Source organism: Helianthus annuus, chromosome 15 (assembly GCF_002127325.2).
Source record: "Helianthus annuus cultivar XRQ/B chromosome 15, HanXRQr2.0-SUNRISE, whole genome shotgun sequence".
In the NCBI taxonomy this organism is placed as follows: domain Eukaryota; kingdom Viridiplantae; phylum Streptophyta; class Magnoliopsida; order Asterales; family Asteraceae; genus Helianthus; species Helianthus annuus.
The window spans coordinates 17,551,343-17,572,651 of record NC_035447.2 but is presented as its reverse complement, the minus strand read 5'-3'; the positions used below and the strand labels follow the sequence as shown (position 1 = coordinate 17,572,651).

General features: G+C 38.5%; 1 protein-coding gene across 1 annotated transcript; it reads left to right on the top strand.

Moving 5' to 3' along the window:
• Positions 1–11,695: 11,695 nt before the first annotated feature.
• On the top strand, positions 11,696–19,834 carry LOC110910913 (serine/threonine-protein kinase Nek2). Its single transcript, XM_022155490.2, has 15 exons — positions 11,696–11,899; positions 13,959–14,117; positions 14,295–14,361; positions 14,488–14,553; positions 14,640–14,686; positions 14,784–14,829; positions 15,430–15,510; positions 15,604–15,646; positions 15,723–15,772; positions 15,868–15,949; positions 16,028–16,077; positions 16,258–16,331; positions 16,537–16,588; positions 17,547–17,990; positions 18,956–19,834. Exons 2-15 carry the CDS (start codon positions 14,032–14,034, stop codon positions 19,595–19,597), a joined length of 1,830 nt encoding a protein of 609 aa, XP_022011182.1. The 5' UTR covers positions 11,696–11,899; positions 13,959–14,031; the 3' UTR covers positions 19,598–19,834.
• Positions 19,835–21,309: the final 1,475 nt, after the last annotated feature.

The following is a 21,309-nucleotide window of genomic DNA, read 5'->3' as shown; positions in this document are numbered from 1 at the left end:
CATAACGGAATTAACGTGTTTAACCGGATTACACTCTAACATAGTTTACTAACTAAGAGAGTTGATAAGGCTAATGTTTAATTAATAATCAGATCATGCGTATAACAAACAATCGGGCTATTTCATTGTACCATCAAGCATTCAGGCAAAGCTTACTAGTTAACACTCAGACAATCACTATCCTTATGAGATTCGGATCACAAACATACACCAAAATCGTACCACCTTGCTTGAACCCGAAAGTCTATGCTAGATATATAAAAGTCGGACAGGAGGAGGGGTAGCCCCCTCCTTAAACTCGGACCATCTTGAGCCCAAACAAAGTCGGGCAACTGCCATAAAGGTCGGACAAGAGTTCCTTTGATTAAAAGTCGGGCTAGGGTCCCTTATATATACTCGGACATGTGACCCTCCTCAAACTCGGACCTCATTGCTACAAACAAAGCTCGGACAAGATCCCTCACTAAAACTCGGACATGAGGTTGTGAATAAACTCAGACCACACTTCTATCAACAAAAGTCGGACTAGAGGTGGAGCTCAAAAAAACTCGGACCTGCTTCTATCCAAAGAAATTCGGACATGCCAACCCTTACCAAACCTCGGACATGATTACATAGTGATGAACTTCGGACATGATATCATAGTAATAAACCTCGGACTAGTTAACATAGATAAAGGTCGGACTTATACAACCTAAAACTCGGACAACAATCAAAACTCAGACTTTTGTGACTTCACAAAACTCTGACTGTTAACTCCGAACTTTAACATACGTGATTTCCAAAGCTAATTCACACAATCACTGGGACAGTTACATTCTTACACTAACACGATCAGGAAACCCTAACTTCATACATTTGCATTGCACCGATCAAATCAACAATCAATATTTCTAGCATATCATGCATCTAAATCATCAGGCAATTGATTATACAACTAATCAACATCATTATCTCAATACTCAGAATCAAATCAATAGCACAAAACATCATATGAAGAACTAGGGTTTATAAGGATTACAAGGATCAAGAATTGATAACAATCAAATAATCAACAAACAATAATCATTTACCTTGTGATGATTCTAGAGAAATGTGGAATTAAAAGTGATGATTAGCTTGTCAATGATGATGGTGATGATTGCTAGAGAGCCAAAGAAATGAAAGTACGTGCTTGGATTCTTGTGAGAGGTTTAGTGAATGATTTAGGGTTAAGTATAGCTTAAGTTCACTAATGGCTCTCTGCACCCTTAACTAATATATTTTACAATAGTACACCATCTCAAATAGTTTCACAGTTTCACCACCAAGTTTATGCATTTGACAAGTCTATCACAATTAACACATAACCTTGTATAAACACACAATACACTTTATTGAATTAAAACGTATACAATTCCATAGCAATCAATTGTGCAAATAAACAACTAAACAATACAAGAACGTGCAATAAATGCGAAAATAGGAATCTTGGAAATTCGAGTTGTCACATTATCCCCAACTTAAAAGACATTTCGTCCCGAAATTTGGTACGCACTCACTGAGGAAGCTAGGTAAGCTGTACTGTTCACTGGTTTTCCTGGGGTGTCACATCATCCCCCCGTTGATTTGGAATTTCGTCCCGAAATTCCGCAGTAGTAGCTTCAGTCTCAGTAGTGGTTGCGCGGTTTTCGAATAACTGGGGGTACTTTTCTTTCATTTGGTCTTCGCGTTCCCAGGTGTACTCTGGGCCACGTCGGGAGTTCCAACGAACTCGAACAAGAGGGATTCTCTTGTGTTTGAGGACCTTAACATCCCGGTCCGTGATTTCAACTGGCTCCTCGACGAACTGCAACCGCTCGTCGATAGTGAGTTCCTTAAAAGGAACTATGAGGGTCTCATCTGATAGGCATTTCTTCAGATTCGACACGTGAAATACATTGTGAACTGCACCGAGTTCAGCTGGTAGGTTCAGTCTGTAGGCTACTGGGCCTATTCTTTCAGTGATTTCGAACGGTCCAACATACCGTGGATTGAGTTTGCCTCGTTTACCAAATCGAACCACACCCTTCCAGGGTGAGACTTTAAGTAAAACCCGGTCCCCGACCTGAAATTCCAATGGCCTCTTACGCTTATCCGCGTAGGCTTTCTGACGGTCGCGTGCTGCCGCCATGCGTTGTCGTATCTGTGCAATCTTTTCTGTGGCGTCCACTACAATCTCTGGACCCGTAATCTGACTATCCCCCACCTCTGCCCAACAGAGAGGTGACCGGCATTTACGTCCGTACAATGCCTCGAATGGAGCGGCTTGTATGCTGGTGTGATAACTGTTATTATACAAAAACTCCACCAAAGGGAGATGCTTTTCCCAGCCGTTACCGAAATCGATAACACATGCACGAAGCATATCTTCAAGAGTTTGGATTGTTCGCTCAGACTGCCCATCCGTCTGAGGATGATATGCTGTGCTCATGTCTAATCGTGAGCCGAAGGATTTGTGCATCGCTTGCCATAGTTCTGACGTGAATCGTGCATCCCGATCCGAAATGATAGAGGTGGGCACTCCGTGCCTCGAAACAACTTCTTTAAGGTAGATGTCTGCGAGAGTGGAGAACTTATCCGTTTCCTTTATGGCCAGGAAGTGTGCAGACTTGGTGAGTCGATCCACGATCACCCATATGGTATCATTTCCACGCTGGGATCTAGGTAAGCCCGTAACGAAATCCATGGAAATTTCTTCCCATTTCCACTGTGGTATCCTGGGTTGTTGCAGTAGACCTGCGGGTTTCTGATATTCAACCTTGACTCTCGCACAGGTCAAGCACTTGCCAACATAGGTGGCGATGTGGGCTTTCATACTTGGCCACCAGTATGTTGTTTTGATATCGTGGTACATTTTATCCGACCCTGGGTGTACCGAGTAGCGAGACTTGTGCGCTTCGTCCATCACAAGCTCTCGTAGACCGCCATAAAGTGGGACCCAAATACGCCCCGTTACATAGTAGGCGCCGTCTTCCTTTTGTTCCATCCGTTGCCTTGAGCCGCGTAAGGCTTCAGCCATGACATTCTCGGGTTTTAAAGCTTCTATCTGAGCAGCTCGTATCTGTGCAGGAAGACTGGACTGAATAGTAAGCTGTAGCGCTCGCACGCGCTTAGGTAAGGTGTCTTTCCGACTAAGGGCGTCGGCCACAACGTTGGCCTTGCCTGGATGATACTTGATAGCGCATTCGTAATCATTAAGCAGTTCGACCCATCGTCGTTGACGCATATTCAATTCCTTCTGCTTGAAGATATGCTCGAGACTCCTGTGATCGGTGTAAATAGTGCACTTGGTACCGTACAGGTAGTGTCGCCATATCTTAAGCGCAAAAACAACAGCTCCCAGCTCTAAATCGTGCGTCGTGTAGTTCCGTTCATGAACCTTGAGTTGACGAGAGGCGTAGGCAATAACTTTATCCCGCTGCATCAATACACAACCAAGCCCCTGTATCGATGCGTCACAATAAACCACGAAGTCATCCGTGCCCTCGGGCAGTGAGAGGATAGGTGCGCTGCATAGTCTATCCTTCAGGTACTGAAAAGCAGTTTCCTGCGTATTACCCCATCTGTAAACGACACCTTTCTGTGTCAGCATAGTAAGCGGCTGCGCGATCTTGGAGAAGTCTTTGATAAACCGCCTGTAGTATCCCGCCAAACCCAAGAATTGGCGTATTTCTGTTGGTGTACGCGGTGCAGGCCAGTTCCTGATCGAATCTACCTTGGATGGATCGACATGGATCCCATCCCTGTTCACCACATGGCCTAAGAAGTGGACTTCACGAAGCCAGAAGTCGCATTTTGAAAACTTTGCGTACAGTTGCTCCTTTAGAAGAAGTTCCAAGATAAGACGTAAGTGCTGCTCGTGTTCCTCCTGACTCTTGGAGTAGATCAGAATGTCGTCGATGAAGACAATGATGAACTTGTCAAGATAAGGTTTGCACACCCTGTTCATAAGATCCATGAAGACTGCAGGCGCCTTCGTAAGCCCGAATGGCATGACAAGGAACTCGTAGTGGCCGTAGCGAGTTCTGAATGCCGTTTTGGAGACGTCCTCATCCCGGACTCTCAGCTGATGATACCCTGACCTTAAATCAATCTTGGAGTAGTAACTCGACCCTTGCAACTGGTCGAATAAGTCGTCAATGCGAGGAAGAGGATAGCGGTTCTTCACCGTGACCTTGTTCAGTTCGCGATAATCAATGCACATTCTGAAAGTGCCATCCTTCTTTTTCACGAATAGTACTGGAGCTCCCCAAGGCGAAGAGCTTGGACGAATGAAACCCTTATCCAAGAGCTCTTGTAGCTGCTTTGACAGTTCTTCCAGTTCGGTTGGAGCTAAACGATACGGTGCGCGAGCTATAGGTGCTGCTCCTGGAGCTAGCTCGATTTGAAACTCGACTTGACGATGAGGCGGTAGGCCAGGTAAATCTTCTGGAAACACTTGAGGAAATTCTCGTACAACTGGAATATCCTCTATTCTTTTCTCTTTCGTCGCTGCATCAGTTACTAGTGCCAAGATAGTCGTATGACCCTTTCGCAAACATTTCTGAGCCTTCAGGAAAGAGATGATGCCAACCACTGCACCACTCTTGTCGCCTTGAACTTCGAGAGGTTCCTTACCCGCACGAGGAATACGAATGATCTTCTCCTTACATAGAATCTCCGCCTGCTGCTTAGATAACCAATCCATGCCGATGACGATGTCGAAACTACCCAGAACTATAGGAATAAGGTCGATAGAGAAAGCTTGACCAGCTAAGACAATGCTACAACCCTTAACTATCTGTGTGGCCTCTACACTTTTACCGTTTGCTAACTCTACCACATGCTTGGTGTTTAGGGGTGTTGGTGTACGTTTTAACAATTTGCTCATTTTCAAAGACATATAACTCGTATCCGCACCCGAATTAAACAAAACAGTAACATAAATATCGTCGAGAAGAAACTTACCCATAACGACGTTGGGATCATTTCTGGCATCACCCTGCCCCAACACAAACACACGACCCCTTGCTTCATTGCCATTGTTGTTCCCACCATTGTTGTTGTTGTTGTTGCCATTTCCTTGATTGTTGTTATGGTTGTTGTTGTTGTTCTGGTTCCTGTTCAGCTGAGGGCAGTGCCTTTTGAAGTGACCCTCTGCACCGCAATGAAAACACCCTTTGTTGCCCTGCTGCTGATTCTGATGTGCTTGGGGCTGCTGCTGATTCTGGTTCGCAGGTCGAGGGCTTCTACAATCTTTGGCCTCATGACCCATCTTGAGGCATCTTTGACAGCGGCCCTTGTTACACTGGCCACTGTGGTGCTTGTTGCAGGTGTTACACTTCGGAAGGTTTCCTCGATATCCTCCCTGTCTGTGGCTGCCTGAGGAGTGCTGACTGGGACTCTGGTAACTGTCTGTCTTTCGTTGCTGAGCTTGTGACTGCACTGAAGCTGATCCCTTGCTAGAATCCCCATCCCATTTTCTCTTGCTTTCACTGGGAGTAGCAAGTGTAGTAGAAGCAGTAGCGGTAGCAGTAGCGCTGATACGCTTTGGCAGTCTGTTCTGATCCACTGCCTGATCTGTGATGCGGTGAGCGAGGCGCTGAATAGCCTGAATGTTGTCAAGATTAGCCAATGTTACGTGGCTCTGGATTTCTGGCGCCAAACCCTTGAGATACAACTCAATACGCTTGTATGGAGGGTCCACCATGGTTGGACACAACACAGCCAACTCGTTCGACCTCTTGGTATAAGCCTCGATTTCTGACCCAGTCATCTTCAAATGATAAAACTCATCCTCCAGCTTGTGGATGTCTTCCCGAGTACAGTACTCACGTTTAATCAGTTCCTTGAAGTCATTCCAAGGGGTGGCGTTAGTAGCTGCCAACCCTAGGATCTGCACTTGCGCGTTCCACCAAGTTAACGCGATCCCTTCCAAAGTACCAGTGGCATACTTGACCCTGCGAGCCTCAGGGCATTCACACATCTCGAACACAGACTCGAGCTTTTCAAACCAGTGGAGGAGTCCAACCGCTCCTTCAGTGCCACTGAACGTGCTAGGGCGACAATCCATGAAATTCTTGAAAGTGCAGACAGGCTGCTGCGCGTGTTGACCTATTGTGTACGAATAGGGCAAAGTTAAATACGAGAATTAATGTAGGATCTAAAGATCCTAGTGTGTCTATATTGCAGGGTATACTACCTGCTTGAGCAGCTGCAAGTGCCGCAACAACTTGAGCTTGAACAAGAGCCTCTAGCTGGGCTTGAGTCATGTTAATACGTCCGGCCATTGATCTTCACATCAAAAGCAACATAGGTGAGAGAGGTTCGCGAATAGTGCGATGACAGAAGAGTGTAAGCACATAGGTGTTCTTAAGCAATAACAAGTAGTGAGCAAAGTAATGTGAGCATACTATGAGCAAAGTTCTATGCAATTTCTAGCATGTAGGCAATAAACATAAACCTTATTACCTAGGATGTTGAGTCTTGCACGTGGAGCGAAGCGTCGTTGTGGATCGTTGAGAGCACTGTTCTGGTTATAGTCTGGTTTTAATAAAAACGTTTTTCCATATTAAAACCAAGTTCTCTATAACCAATGGCTCTGATACCAATCTGTCACACCCCCAAAATCCACCCGCGGAGTATCACCGCTTGGGAGCGTGACTGACCAGGATCAAGCCACCAATCATACAGAACAATACATATAATAAAAGTAGTTGTCATTTAAACCAAACCAAATCCATATGAAAGGTGTTTCAAATCATAAGAAAGTTATCTTTGTTTAGCGGAAGCGTATAAATAAAACCCATCGTAAATAAGTATCAAATATCAAAAGTGTTTAACAGGATAATCATGATCCAAGCCCACAACGACCTGCTCCTTCCTGTGCAAGCTCCATATACCTAACGACCTGCAAGGCATGTAACAGAGGATCAACAACTAGTTGAGCAAGTTCACAGAAAGTAAATGCGTAATAGTAACTTCGTTTGTAACAGGTGGCTCTACTGGGCCGTTAGTACGTTCTATTGGTGGGGGCTTCCCATGTTGTATAACCACTAGACTACCCGTAACCATAAGTATCCTTCACAACCGAGGATAGTAGTGAGTATAAGTACACGTAGGTTTTACGTGTGTATCCTTCACAACCGAGGATAGTAGTAAGTATAAATGCACGTAGGTTTTACGTGCGTATCCTTCACAACCGAGGATAGTAGTAAGTATAGGTCTACGTAGATTGTAAGTATGTGTCCTGCACAACCGAGGACAGTGAATAGCATAAGTACGTGTCCTGCACAACCGAGGACAGTGGTATGGTAGTCTAGTATTAGTGTCAGTACGAATCTATTCAATCATATTCCTTCAATCCCATTCCCAAGCCCTTGGGAATCCCATGCCTTAGTAAGGGTGTGAACTCACCTTGGTTTGCTCGGTATGCTAGATTATGCACTCACAAGTAATCAATCAAAGCCTAGAGTATGCACGTGTTCACAGTCAGTTCATGTTTGTATGGTTTCGCAAGCAAAGTTCATCACATAGCGTGTGTAACAGTTAACATCAGACATTGCAACCAGTTAATCATCTTCATACATTTCATGCTTGATAGGAAGAACAGGTTAAAAGGATTCGCATAATAGAAATGTTATATGTCTAGCTGTGATAATCATCTTTGCAATCATAACGGAATTAACGTGTTTAACCGGATTACACTCTAACATAGTTTACTAACTAAGAGAGTTGATAAGGCTAATGTTTAATTAATAATCAGATCATGCGTATAACAAACAATCGGGCTATTTCATTGTACCATCAAGCATTCAGGCAAAGCTTACTAGTTAACACTCAGACAATCACTATCCTTATGAGATTCGGATCACAAACATACACCAAAATCGTACCACCTTGCTTGAACCCGAAAGTCTATGCTAGATATATAAAAGTCGGACAGGAGGAGGGGTAGCCCCCTCCTTAAACTCGGACCATCTTGAGCCCAAACAAAGTCGGGCAACTGCCATAAAGGTCGGACAAGAGTTCCTTTGATTAAAAGTCGGGCTAGGGTCCCTTATATATACTCGGACATGTGACCCTCCTCAAACTCGGACCTCATTGCTACAAACAAAGCTCGGACAAGATCCCTCACTAAAACTCGGACATGAGGTTGTGAATAAACTCGGACCACACTTCTATCAACAAAAGTCGGACTAGAGGTGGAGCTCAAAAAAACTCGGACCTGCTTCTATCCAAAGAAATTCGGACATGCCAACCCTTACCAAACCTCGGACATGATTACATAGTGATGAACTTCGGACATGATATCATAGTAATAAACCTCGGACTAGTTAACATAGATAAAGGTCGGACTTATACAACCTAAAACTCGGACAACAATCAAAACTCAGACTTTTGTGACTTCACAAAACTCTGACTGTTAACTCCGAACTTTAACATACGTGATTTCCAAAGCTAATTCACACAATCACTGGGACAGTTACATTCTTACACTAACACGATCAGGAAACCCTAACTTCATACATTTGCATTGCACCGATCAAATCAACAATCAATATTTCTAGCATATCATGCATCTAAATCATCAGGCAATTGATTATACAACTAATCAACATCATTATCTCAATACTCAGAATCAAATCAATAGCACAAAACATCATATGAAGAACTAGGGTTTATAAGGATTACAAGGATCAAGAATTGATAACAATCAAATAATCAACAAACAATAATCATTTACCTTGTGATGTTTCTAGAGAAATGTGGAATCAAAAGTGATGATTAGCTTGTCAATGATGATGGTGATGATTGCTAGAGAGCCAAAGAAATGAAAGTACGTGCTTGGATTCTTGTGAGAGGTTTAGTGAATGATTTAGGGTTAAGTATAGCTTAAGTTCACTAATGGCTCTCTACACCCTTAACTAATATATTTTACAATAGTACACCATCTCAAATAGTTTCACAGTTTCACCACCAAGTTTATGCATTTGACAAGTCTATCACAATTAACACATAACCTTGTATAAACACACAATACACTTTATTGAATTAAAACGTATACAATTCCATAGCAATCAATTGTGCAAATAAACAACTAAACAATACAAGAACGTGCAATAAATGCGAAAATAGGAATCTTGGAAATTCGAGTTGTCACACAGTCCTCGTCAAACCTTTTCCTAATCTTGTACTTACGAAACACCTCTTTCTTCTGTTCTTCGCAAGTGAATTGGCAAACTTGAAGATCATCACTCCCGCTTGGTCGCATTCGATTACTGTTTCTGTTATGTAGATTCGTAAATAGCCCTACGTATTTGCGAATTTCGGCCCACCATCCCGATATCATATTCGGTCACGTGTCTCACTTCCCACCTCGTATTTTAGTCCAAAATGTTCTCGCTTTTTGGTAGTCTACTACATAAAAAAAGTTAACAAATGTTAAAAAAAACCTATAAAAATTGCACGAAACCAAAAAATTATTGAAATAATATACCAGCTTTTTGATCCTCCGATATTTCAAACCTGGCACGACACAATGCAATTTTCTCTTCTTTCGTCCAAAGAAGTTGTTATTTATTTTGGCCCATACGTTTCTCCTGTCTTTTTTCGAACTTCTACCTCTTCCGGTTTTCTTGGAACCTCTATGATATCTTCTATTTTTTACTTTCAATCGGATCGTTTTGCGTACCCGAAATAACAAAGTCGGGAGACGGTGGTGGAATTTGACTCATGTTACGGTCAATCTCTGCATTGTACTTGTCGTCTTGATCGAAGTTAACAACCGACCAGTAACAATTCTCGCACCATAAATCGGGATTCCTTGTTTTTTTATTAAAAAGATGGAGAAGATGAGTATTTTTTTTAAGAGTGTGTCTGTAGAGAAAGATAGATAGTGGATATTTTTAAAAAGGGTAAAAAGGTTTAAATTAGGTAAAAAAATATTAAAAAAGCTAATTAAAATTGCATCAATCTTGGACCCTATTGTCTAATGACATCATCTTCTTGTTAGTTTAAATGTGAAATAACATTTATACCTTTTCTTTTTACACCCCATGATTTTTAAAATTGACAATTTAAGTCGTCTTCTTCCTTCAATTCTCTGCGAAACATCAATCTTGGATCCAGAGGTATGGTAAGCCGTTGTTATCGTTTATTACTTTGACTTAGCATCTGATTAAACTTGTATAGAAGCAACATAGAATCTACAACAACGAATGAATCAAAGTTAGAAGATCACCATATATATGGAGACAATGAGCCTGTTGTTGCAGATACCTTAAGTACGGGTACTATATTATCCTAGAGAAAGAATGTGAAAAGTGAGATAGACGGGTTGTAAAATACTTCGGGTGTCTGGTTCGTTTTTTCTGATTTTTTCGCTTGTAGGGTATGTTTGGCATGGAGCTTTTAGGGGCTTTTAGGAGCTTCTAGCTTTAAGCTTTTATGAAAAAGCTCCTACTCAATAAAAAAGTCTTGTTTGGTTGAAGAAGCTTGAAGGTTTTAGGTTACGAGCTAGAAGCTTTTGGTTGAACGCTTCTACTAGGGGTATGTTTGGCAAAAGTAGCTGGTGGCTGGTAGCTGAAAGCTGGAAGCTGGTAGCTGGAAGCTGGTAGCTAGTAGCTGTAGTTTTTTAGATATATTTGGTATTTGCTAGAGTAGCTGAAGCTTTTAATAAAATGTATAAAATGACCAAAATAGACATAACTAAAAATTTAGAAAGTTGGTGCATTAAAAAGTTCCTTATTTTTAGAGGTTAAAATAGTCATTTTTTCCCTAAAAGCTTGTAGCTCCTTCTAAACGCTACTAGTAGTAGCGTTCAACCAAAAGCTTCAAGCTCCTTCAACCAAACAAGACTTTTTATTGAGTAGGAGTTTTTTCTAAAAAGCTTAAAGCTAGAAGCTTCTAAAAGCTCCTAAAAGCTTCATGCCAAACATACAGCGTTTAGAAGTAGCTACAAGCTTTTAGTGAAAAAAATGACTATTTTAACCTCTAAAGATAATAAACTTTTTAATACACAATCTTTTTAAATTTTTAGTTATGTACATTTTGGTCATTTTATACATTTTATTAAAAGCTCTAGCTACTCTACCAAACACCAAATATATCTAAAAAGCTATAGCTACTAGCTACAGCTATCAACTACTAGCTACAGCTATCAGCTACTAGGTTTCAGCCACCAACTACCAGCTACTTTTACCAAACATATCCGTAATGTTGTTTTCAATGTATTATGCTAGCTTCTTATTGATTTTTTCATTTGAATAAACTCGTTTTTGTTGGTAGTTAAATAAAACAGGATTAATGCAATTAGAAGAGGACGAGGAATAAGACACTTAAAAGAGTAAAAATGTCACCCCACAAAAGGTAAAATTGAGGTTTACTCTAAAAAAAATCCCCTAACCTCGTGAACATCCTCGCATTCTCTCTCCTCTCCTCTAAGAACAGTCCATGGCTTTCTTATTAATTAAATAAATAAATATAAATATAAATATTTTTAGGTAAAATATATTGCACCGATCTTTTAAATTATTATATTATATTATATTTATAGATAAAGAAACGATAACACTTGTACATTATGCATCAAAACTTATACTTTCATATACGACAGAGAGTAGCAGCAGCAGACACATACACTATACATATAGCCTGCTACACTCCCCCTACCCCTACCCCTACGGCCTACCCACACCCCACCCCACCCCACCCCACTCTTCTCTCTCCTCTCTCTCTCTCTCTCATCAAACACTTGGATTTCAATTTTCCATCACTCTTTCCGTGCAAAATGTCAGCCTTCAGATTTCACTCTCTTCATCTCCGATACTAATAATCTTCATCTTCAACCGTTCTTCATTGCTCCGCTTCAATTTCCTCTTCAAATTCACCTTCTCAGGTATAAACTTCAATCATTTTCTACTATTTGACCTCGATTCAGTCACTATAAACAGCATTTGAAGTCGTTTTTCATTAGTCGGTACGGTTTCCGATGCATTTGAAGTTGTTTTCAGATTCTTTTTTTAGCATTTAGTTTGCTTCTGATTAGTTTTTGCATACTATAATCTCGCATTTGGTGTTTGGGCTTCTTTTGTGCTTAATTTTGGTTAGATGTGTTGTGTTGTGAGCTTTTATGCTGTTATTTGTGTAATTTGCTTTGGATCTCTACTTGTTAGATTCGAATGTAGTATCTGCTTGTGCAGTTGTGTGATTCAGTTGTTATTCTGCTACAGTAGTCTGTAAATGTGGAATGGTGGTTACATTGTGACCTATTTTAGGTATTTTAGCCCTAATTACTTTGTTTTCACATTTTAATGGTGGTTGAGAGGCATATTATTGTTTGAGTAGCATCCTTTTGAATTTAGTTTAGCTTGAAGTTGTTTTCCGATTCGTGTTTGTGCATTCAGTTTGTTTCTAGACCTGCATCTTTGTTGTTGCATATTACGGTCTCACATTTGGTATTATAACTTCATTCGTGCTTAATTTTGGTTACAAGTGTTGTGCTGTGAGCTTATATGCTGTTATTTGTGTAATTTGCTTTGGATCTCTCGTTGTTAGATTCAAATGTAGTATCTGCTTGTGTGATTAAGTCATCATTTTGCAACAGTAGTGTGGAATTGTGGTTACATTCGTGGTTTTAAAAAACGGTTGAGGCGTGCGCCTCGAGGCGCGCCTCAAGACGAAACGGTCAAAAAACGATTCTGAGGCGTGTCTCAGGGGGTTTATACTGTATGTGCGCCTCAGAGGGGCTGAGGCGCTAAAAAGGCTGCGCCTCAGGTGCGCCTCAGGGGTTTTTGATATTTGTTTTTGATGTTTTTGAGTTTTTGTGTCAATTTCAAGCAATTTATGTCTTTTTTATGTGTGTTTTTTATTATTTTGATGAATTTGATGATGAATTTAGTTAGTATTACTATTTTTATAAGATATATAATATTTATATTTATTTTTATTTTTTAACTCCACCTCGGGCTTACGCCTCGGTTCGCCTCGAGGCTTATGCCTCGTGAGGCGAAGGGAAAACGCCTAGAAACTCGTTTCCGTTTTTTTAAACCTTGGTTACATTGTGTCCTAATTTAGCTATTTTAGCCTCAGTTACTTTTTTTTTTTTTTTTTGCATTTTGATGTTTACTAAACGGTGGTTGAGAGGCATATTACTGTTTGAGTAGCATCCTTTCGAATTTTGTTTAGTTTGAACTTTGAAGAATCCTGGAGGAATTATTTAAGACATGTAGTCACAGTCTTTTTATTACAAGTACTTAGTTGTTAGTTTCTTCATTATGATAATTATAAATAGTGGTTGAAGGGAAGCATTGTTGTTGTAGGTAATCAATACTTGATTTAATCTGAATTAATGAACTGCTGAGCAATTTATAAGACACTGACATATTCTGGTTGGTGTACCTCGAGTAGTTAGTTTTCACAGTTCGATGTTTATACATGGTGGGTAAGAGCACATATTGTTTTCTTGAATATACAACTCATTGATTTTTTTTTTCTTTTCTTTTTGTTATAATCTCCTTCGATGTTTAATTTTTGCATTATGTTTTTCTATAAACGGTGGGTGTGGGCATATTATTGTCTTGGTACCTAAATAACTAAATGTAGAAGCGGTCTATTAAATTGTTAACGTGTTCTTCTTACTGTTTTCTAAGCCACTTAGTTTCACATTTATGTGTTTACAGATTGTGGTGAGGGGTTAAGATATACAACGTTGTCTTACGCCAGTATGCTTGACGTTTCTATATTTGTAATGAATTAAAGTTAAATGGCATCACAAACGTTCAAGTGTGCCCTAGTAGTTGCATATCTTCTGTTTTCTTGAACTTCTATTTAAAAAATATTGCCTTATTGTGCAAAGATGCTTGTATTACATGGCCTATGCTACTGCGTTTTTATGTATCTCTTGTTATCTATTATAGGAATTTGTTTTGAGTATCTTAATTATTGTATGCTTACAGGGTCCATTTTGTTGAATGCACGATCGGGATAAGAATCCTCAAGTCTCCATAACTGTAATGCACTGCTAGCTACATGGACCAGTATGAAGTGCTTGAGCAAATTGGAAAGGGGGCGTTTGGTTCTGCCCTTCTCGTACGTCATAAACATGAAAGAAAAAAGTGAGGATGAGTTTTAAACTTTTAACTTTTTTCAGTTATATTTTATGTCGGCATCTACGTATTTATGTCCTTGCTTCTTTATCATAATACATATCATGTTTGTTCAATGATGCTAAGTTTCATTTTCATTGACACATATTGATTATTTCTCCCATTCTGTGTAATTTTGGATATAAGGTATGTGTTAAAAAAGATACGCCTTGCTCGCCAAACTGATAGAACACGTAGGTCTGCACATCAGGAGGTTGGTATAATGTTTGATAATTATGTTGTTTTGTATGTTATTACATCTAAACACTATCTAATGATGACTTTAGATCAGTTTTTGTTTTCCAATACGTACAACCTAATCCACTTTCTCTGTTTGTAGATGGAGCTCATCTCTAAAATGCGAAATCCCTTTATTGTTGAGTATAAAGATTCTTGGGTCGAAAGGGTAAGAAAATGAAAATTCGTCTCTGTATTATGTTCACGGTCATTATTTTCGATGTAATTCAGCTTTCATGTATTATTTTTTGACAGGGATGCTATGTTTGCATTATTATAGGATATTGTGAAGGCGGAGACATGTTAGTAGTTTGTAACTAATCCTCTTAAAACTATAATATTGTGACACAATGGTACAATGGTCATTGACATGGTCTTTACAATATCCTCCTTTTACAGGGCAGGAGCTATTAAAAAGGCCAACGGCATGCTGTTTTCTGAAGAGGTACTTATCGTCATATACTAAGCCAGTTAATGCGGTAAAACATCGGATATTGGTCAAAGACCGATATTTGAGATATAGGTTATCGCGGTGGGATATTGATAATTTTAATATCATGAAGAATTTATATATAGCAATTTAACACTAACAATTCAATATACTCTCCTACCATTAACAAATTAACCTTTTGCAACTTGCAAAACACTAACAATTGTAGCAAGTAAGAACTTTTAAGACTTAAAACACCAACATTTAACACTACCAATTAACAATTAAGACTTAAAACACCAACGTGTAACACTACCAATTAATAATTAAGACTTAAAACACTAATAGCAGCAATAAGAAGAAAGACGAATGGTAGAAATTAAGAAGAAAGGTACTGATATCGGGAAAATCGGTGATATATCGGTCAAATATTGCCGATAATATCGGTACCGGTATTCTGACTGATTTTTGACACCGATATTTTACATGGGGACCGATAACCGATATATCACCTATATTAACTGCATAGGTCATATATCTACTCTCTCTCTCTCTCTCTCTCTCTCTCTCCCTGTTCCTTTGATTGTTTATTCAAAACAGCAAACTATCATGCAGAAATTATGTAAGTGGCTTGTACAACTCTTAATGGCGCTTGACTACTTACACTCAAATCATGTTCTTCATCGGGATGTAAAGGTTAGCTTGTCAGATTAAATTGCTTTTTACTGACACATCATTATATTCCGAATTTTTATGGACCTTCATATGCTGATCAATAACCTTTCACAGTGTTCAAATATATTCTTGACAAAAGATCACGATATACGTCTTGGTAAGTGTACATCCCTCAACTATTTTTGAGCTGAAAGAAAGTGATGACTCAACATCATCTTCGATGGTTCTTTCAGGTGATTTTGGACTAGCCAAGATGTTGACTTCAGACGACCTTGCCTCATCTGTGAGTGACATGTTTCCTATATACGCCCTTTAAATTTGAGTTTCATTCTCTGTTGTTGTTACATATCTCATTGTTTGTTGTTTATAAATACTCAGGTGGTTGGAACTCCTAGTTATATGTGCCCCGAGCTTCTTGCAGATATACCATATGGTTCAAAATCAGATATTTGGTCTCTTGGTAATGAAGAAATGATATTTGCTTGCTTGTCATAATTATTTCCGATGTATTAATGATTCTCTGTCTTCTGTCTTCTAGGATGCTGTATATATGAAATGGCTTCCCATAAGGCTGCATTTAAAGCTTTTGTAAGTGTTCTTATATATACCTATTTTATTAACTATGCGGTATGTTACATCACATGTCACCTAAAAGGCCAAAGTTGATTTATTTGAAAACTAATATGATCAAATACCGGGCAAAAACATGGTTTTTGTTCTACCTGATTCACCAAATGCTTATAATTTTGCTGTTAACCTCTTAAACAGGACATGCAAGCACTGATTAACAAGATCAATAAGTCGATTGTGGCACCACTTCCAACCAAATACACCGGTGCCTTGTGAGTCACATAATTTTGTTCTACTTACGAGTTTTCCGATAAGTACTTTAATCGTAGAGACTAGCAGAGCATTATAAGTTTACTTACTTTTGATGCTATGCAGTATGCTCTTATAAGCACTCACTTGTATGATTTTCTTCTTTATATCTTGTGGCATCAAGTTAATTTCAGAATCTAATCGTTTTCCTCTTTTTTTTTGTCTCAGTCGGGGACTTGTAAAAAGCATGCTGAGGAAAAATCCGGAACTAAGGCCAAGTGTACGCATACTTCTCTTTCATCATATACATTATACAAATCATTCCTGTTATAAATCAAATCTTGCTTTGTGTAGATAGGGTTAACTATGTTTTACAAATTTAGTTTCTTATTGATTTTACTTTCCAATATTGGAAGTCCTAGCCTCTTTAACCTGGCTTCTCGACTTTGCTTCACAAAAACAATAAATATGACAGCATAACAATTAACAAACTGTCACATGTTCATTCCCCATCATGATTACAAAGGTGGCAAAATGAGTGGTTCGGATACTGTAGGGGTAACATTTCTTACATGATATGAACCTAGCACAAAATTCGTGGGTTTGGGTCTAGTTTAAACAGATTCAGCTTAAACCCCCATGAACAATGTTTTATGTCATAATTTTAAAACTGACAAGGTTTTTATGCCAAAGTTTTATTGATACAGAGAACGGGCATGAAATTTTATAGTTTAAACGTAATTGTTTATATGTTTGCTTTTTTGGTTGTAAATTTGTAATTTTTTGGGTATTAATATGCAAAAGAGAAATTAGGATAAGTTGTTTTTTTGTTTTTGTTTTTGTTTTTGTTTTTGTTTTTGTTGTTTTTTTTTCAGGTTAAACTGGTCATGTTTGTGTGTCAACCTGTGAATACATTTTTTGTCTTTGGGTTTACATATTCTATACAATTTTCCGCTTCGTGTTATATTTTTGGGTTCGACCCACCAACATGACCCATTTAGCACCCTGATTGGGCAGGTTGGATAACCGGTCAACGCGGGCCCGGGTTGGGACCATGACACACTTGTTTGTCATAATTTATTGATTTATTCAGTATGTAAAATATGTGTTACAAATATTATAAGAGGTTTTAAGCATTAAAAAAATACCCTTTAAAAGACATTCCACTTTCCAAAATGTTTTTTATAGCTAATTTTTATGACTTTAAGAGTTCAATCTTTGTGTCTTTGGTTTGTCAGGCAGGAGAGCTACTTAGGCATCAACACCTCCAGCCTTACGTACTTAAAGTCAACCTTAAACTAAACAGCCCCAAACGGAGCAGTTTATCAACCCATTGGACCGAACCTGATTACATGAAGAAAACAAGATTCGTTGAGCCAGTTTGTCTTCGTCCAAGATCACGGGACAGGCGGATGTCGTATGGAAACGATAGAACTTTGAATCCAAGCATATCCTTAGGTGACCAAGGTTCACCATATTTAACTAAACGGTGTCAGGATTCCCCTTATTATTTGCAAAGAAGAATGGAAAGGATGTCTATTGGAAGCACATGTGACGAGCCCCCCGTTAGCAAGAATATTTCTTCCAAGCCTTCCAATTCTACCAAGAATCTTAGGTTCGCTTCACCTAAGATATCCTCTGCTCCTAAAAAACGAACCGAATTCTCAAGGGGCCGTGATACGGTATGATCCGTTATATATTGATGATGCATGCATTTTTTGCTTCCTTCTACACTAGTATATTATCATAGTTATATACACGTTGGCTGAACAGGGCGTTGTCTAGATGGGTTGGGTTGGTTTGACCCACATACACATTTTTGCCCATTTATTCTTGTTAATTAATGTGTTTAGGGTTGCAAACGAACTGAACAAACACGAACAAGGCTTTGTTCGTGTTCGTTTGTTAAGAAAGTTATGTGTTCACAAACTGTTCATGAACACTTACTGAACGAGATTTTTTGTTCGTGTTCGTTCATTAAGGAAATAAATGTGTTCGTTTGTTAATTTTAGGTACCAGACAAAAGTGAACGCAAACAAACACAAATGAACATTCATGAACACAAACGAACGCTCATGAACGCAAACGAACACAAACAAGCGTTCATGAGCATAAACGAACACAAATGAACATATATTAATATTCGAATAAAATCGACATCTTTCATCACAAACATTACGTAGGTCGTTTAAGGAAACGGACGAACACAAACGAGTTTTCATGAGCATAAATCACGTTACCGAATGTTCACGAACATAAATGAACGAACACGACCTCTGTTCATGGTCGTTTGTTTAACTAAACTAACGAAATTTCTTGTTCGTTTGTTCGTTCATTTTCTTAAACTAACAAACACAAACAAGTCGAACAATTCACGAACTGTTCGCTGAATGTTTGGTTCGTTTGCAGCCCTAGATGCGTTATATATAATTGCAAAATTTACATTATTAGTTAAGTACATTAGTTATTTTTTTTATATCAAATTGATTTAGGATGTTATATAGACTTTGGGCTATTTTCCTTGTTAATTAATTGTTGACCCGTCAAAAATAAATCTTAGTCCGAATCAACCCGTTCATAAGTAAATGTGTTGAAGTTGCGACTTTTCAAGTTTAATTCTGAAATATGAAAACGCTTACAAATGCAGGATTCATATTCAAGAAGTTCAGTAAAAAAACCGGGTCCAACGAGTAGAAGATCGTCTTTCCCACTTCCGAAAAAACCTGTAATCGAAGATCCCCTATGTAGAAAAAGTACAGGTTTCCTTGATTGCATCAACTCCATGGATGTTTCGGTCAATGCCCCTCGAATTGACAAAATGGTCGAATTCGATCCAATTCACGACCTCTTCGTTCCCACCCGTAGAACCTCAATAACCTCTGTACAAGGGTCATCCTCCCCACAACATGACCGCTCGATCATGAAAGACAAGTGCATGGTTCAAGCCGTTGATACAACATCCGCGAAGCAAAACTCAAACTCCCCAACCGAATGGCATGGGTCGGGTAGTGATTGCTCTGACCAAAATGCAACAGCGGGTGCATCAAGCCGAACCTCATCGGACTGTAGACGACGACGGTTCGACACGTCGTCACAAAAACAACGAGCCGAAGCGTTAGAAGGGCTTCTTGAGTTCAGTGCCAGGTTGTGGCAAGAGGAAAGATTTGAAGAGCTTGGAGTGTTGTTGAAACCGTTTGGGCCAGGGAAGGTTTCTCCAAGAGAAACTGCTATTTGGTTGACTAAAAGCTTGAAGGAGAACACATTGAAGCAAGAGGACCAATTTCAATGATAAATTAAAATGTTTATGTTTTTCCTTTAACTAAGTTATTATCATTGTTATTATTATGATGCGCAATAATTATGTATGGACGTATTGTAGTCATAGAATGTAATGGGTCACGGATACTGACACGGATACCGATACGATAGAGGAGGGTTGTAGGAATTATTTCTCTAATCTCTTGTAAGTTGTAACTGCATGTAGTGTAATGACCTTAGTTTAAATCCTTGTATGTTTATTTCGACATCTTAAATTCTTGCGTAATCTCATTCACCACCGTTTAATCTGTTAAGTACAGCAAAATTCCTAACTAATGCTAACTGACTATCAGTTAACTGACTGTTCATGTTACAATTACACACCTATATCTTTCTATTTACTATATTACAGCTTAAAGGATGAATTTAGTAATGAAACATGGAATGCAGGCTGAATTTGAGCAGTGGAAGGTAAATCTAATCTATATGCGACTGAACTAGAGGCGCACAAAAAAAACGTACCCGGTAAAAAAAAACCCGGAACCGGTTTTTTAATACCCAAGTATTCTATACCCGAAACCGGAACCGACCCTACCCGTAGGGTAGAGATAGGGTATGCATTTGGATCTCAATAGCTGGAACCGGAACCGATCATACCTGAAACCGGACAAAAATCGGAACCGTAACCGATTATACTCTGTTATACCCGATACATGATTCTGATATCTTTCTTTTAAATTTGTGTTAGTGCATTTCTTATAATTTTCTTACATTATACAATGCATATCTTTCTATACTACACGTGTCAATCTCTGGTGACTCCTTATCTTTTTTTCCTATTAAAAAATAGTTAACCAGATATAATTTAGATAAGGATAACAATTTTTTTTTGACGCGTGTCAATCTATGGTATCTCCTTATATTATTTTTCAATTTTTTTCCCATTAAAAAATAGTTTAACTAGATATATTTTAGATAAGGATAACAATTTTTTATCAAACTTTGAACTAATAATCTCCTAGTCTTATTTTTCAATATCTTTTTCCTACTAAACAACTGTTTAACCAAATATAATTTAGATAGCGATAATAAGAAAATTATATTAAATCACAAACTTCATGGATCTCTCTTATTTATTTAATATTTATTTTATTTTTTCTGTTTATTAATAATCATCTAATATTTTATTGGTTCTATCACATGTAATACACATATTTCTAACCTAATAATAAATAAAAAACAAATTAAAATTTTAATAACTAAACAGTACATCAAGTTTATCATTTAAATACATATCTTGATGACCGTACGTGTTAATCGATTACATTATATTTATTTATCTCGTGCAATATACGAGTTATTTTAAAGATATAACCATATCGCTTACTATATAAAATTAAATTTATGCAACCAGTACACGGGGTTCTAAACTAGTTTAATAATAATAAACAAAAGATACGAGAAAATGGAGTAATAAAAACGCAATAGAGTATTAAAAAATACGAAAATATAGAACTTAAAAACTCGGAAATACGTATAAAAAACCCGAAAATAGGGTAATTTTAATACCTGGTTTCTTAAGACACGGAACCGGACCTTACCCGAAACCGGGCACATAAAGTATGGTTTTTTTGGTCAAATAACCAGAATCAGAACCGGAATTGAACCGGTTATAGCAATAACCGGTTCCAACCTTTAAACTGAGAAACCGAAACGGGTTCCATAACCAGAACCAGTTATTAA

What these genes read in the sequence shown, in the direction of transcription:
- LOC110910913 (XM_022155490.2), top strand. Translation starts at nt 14,032, where the DNA reads ATGGACCAGTATGAAGTGCTTGAGCAAATTGGAAAGGGGGCGTTTGGT. An exon ending in CAGACGACCTTGCCTCATCT is followed by an intron (nt 15,773 to 15,867) that starts GTGAGTGACATG and finishes ATAAATACTCAG; the next exon opens with GTGGTTGGAACTCCTAGTTA. An exon ending in ATCCGGAACTAAGGCCAAGT is followed by an intron (nt 16,589 to 17,546) that starts GTACGCATACTT and finishes TTGGTTTGTCAG; the next exon opens with GCAGGAGAGCTACTTAGGCA.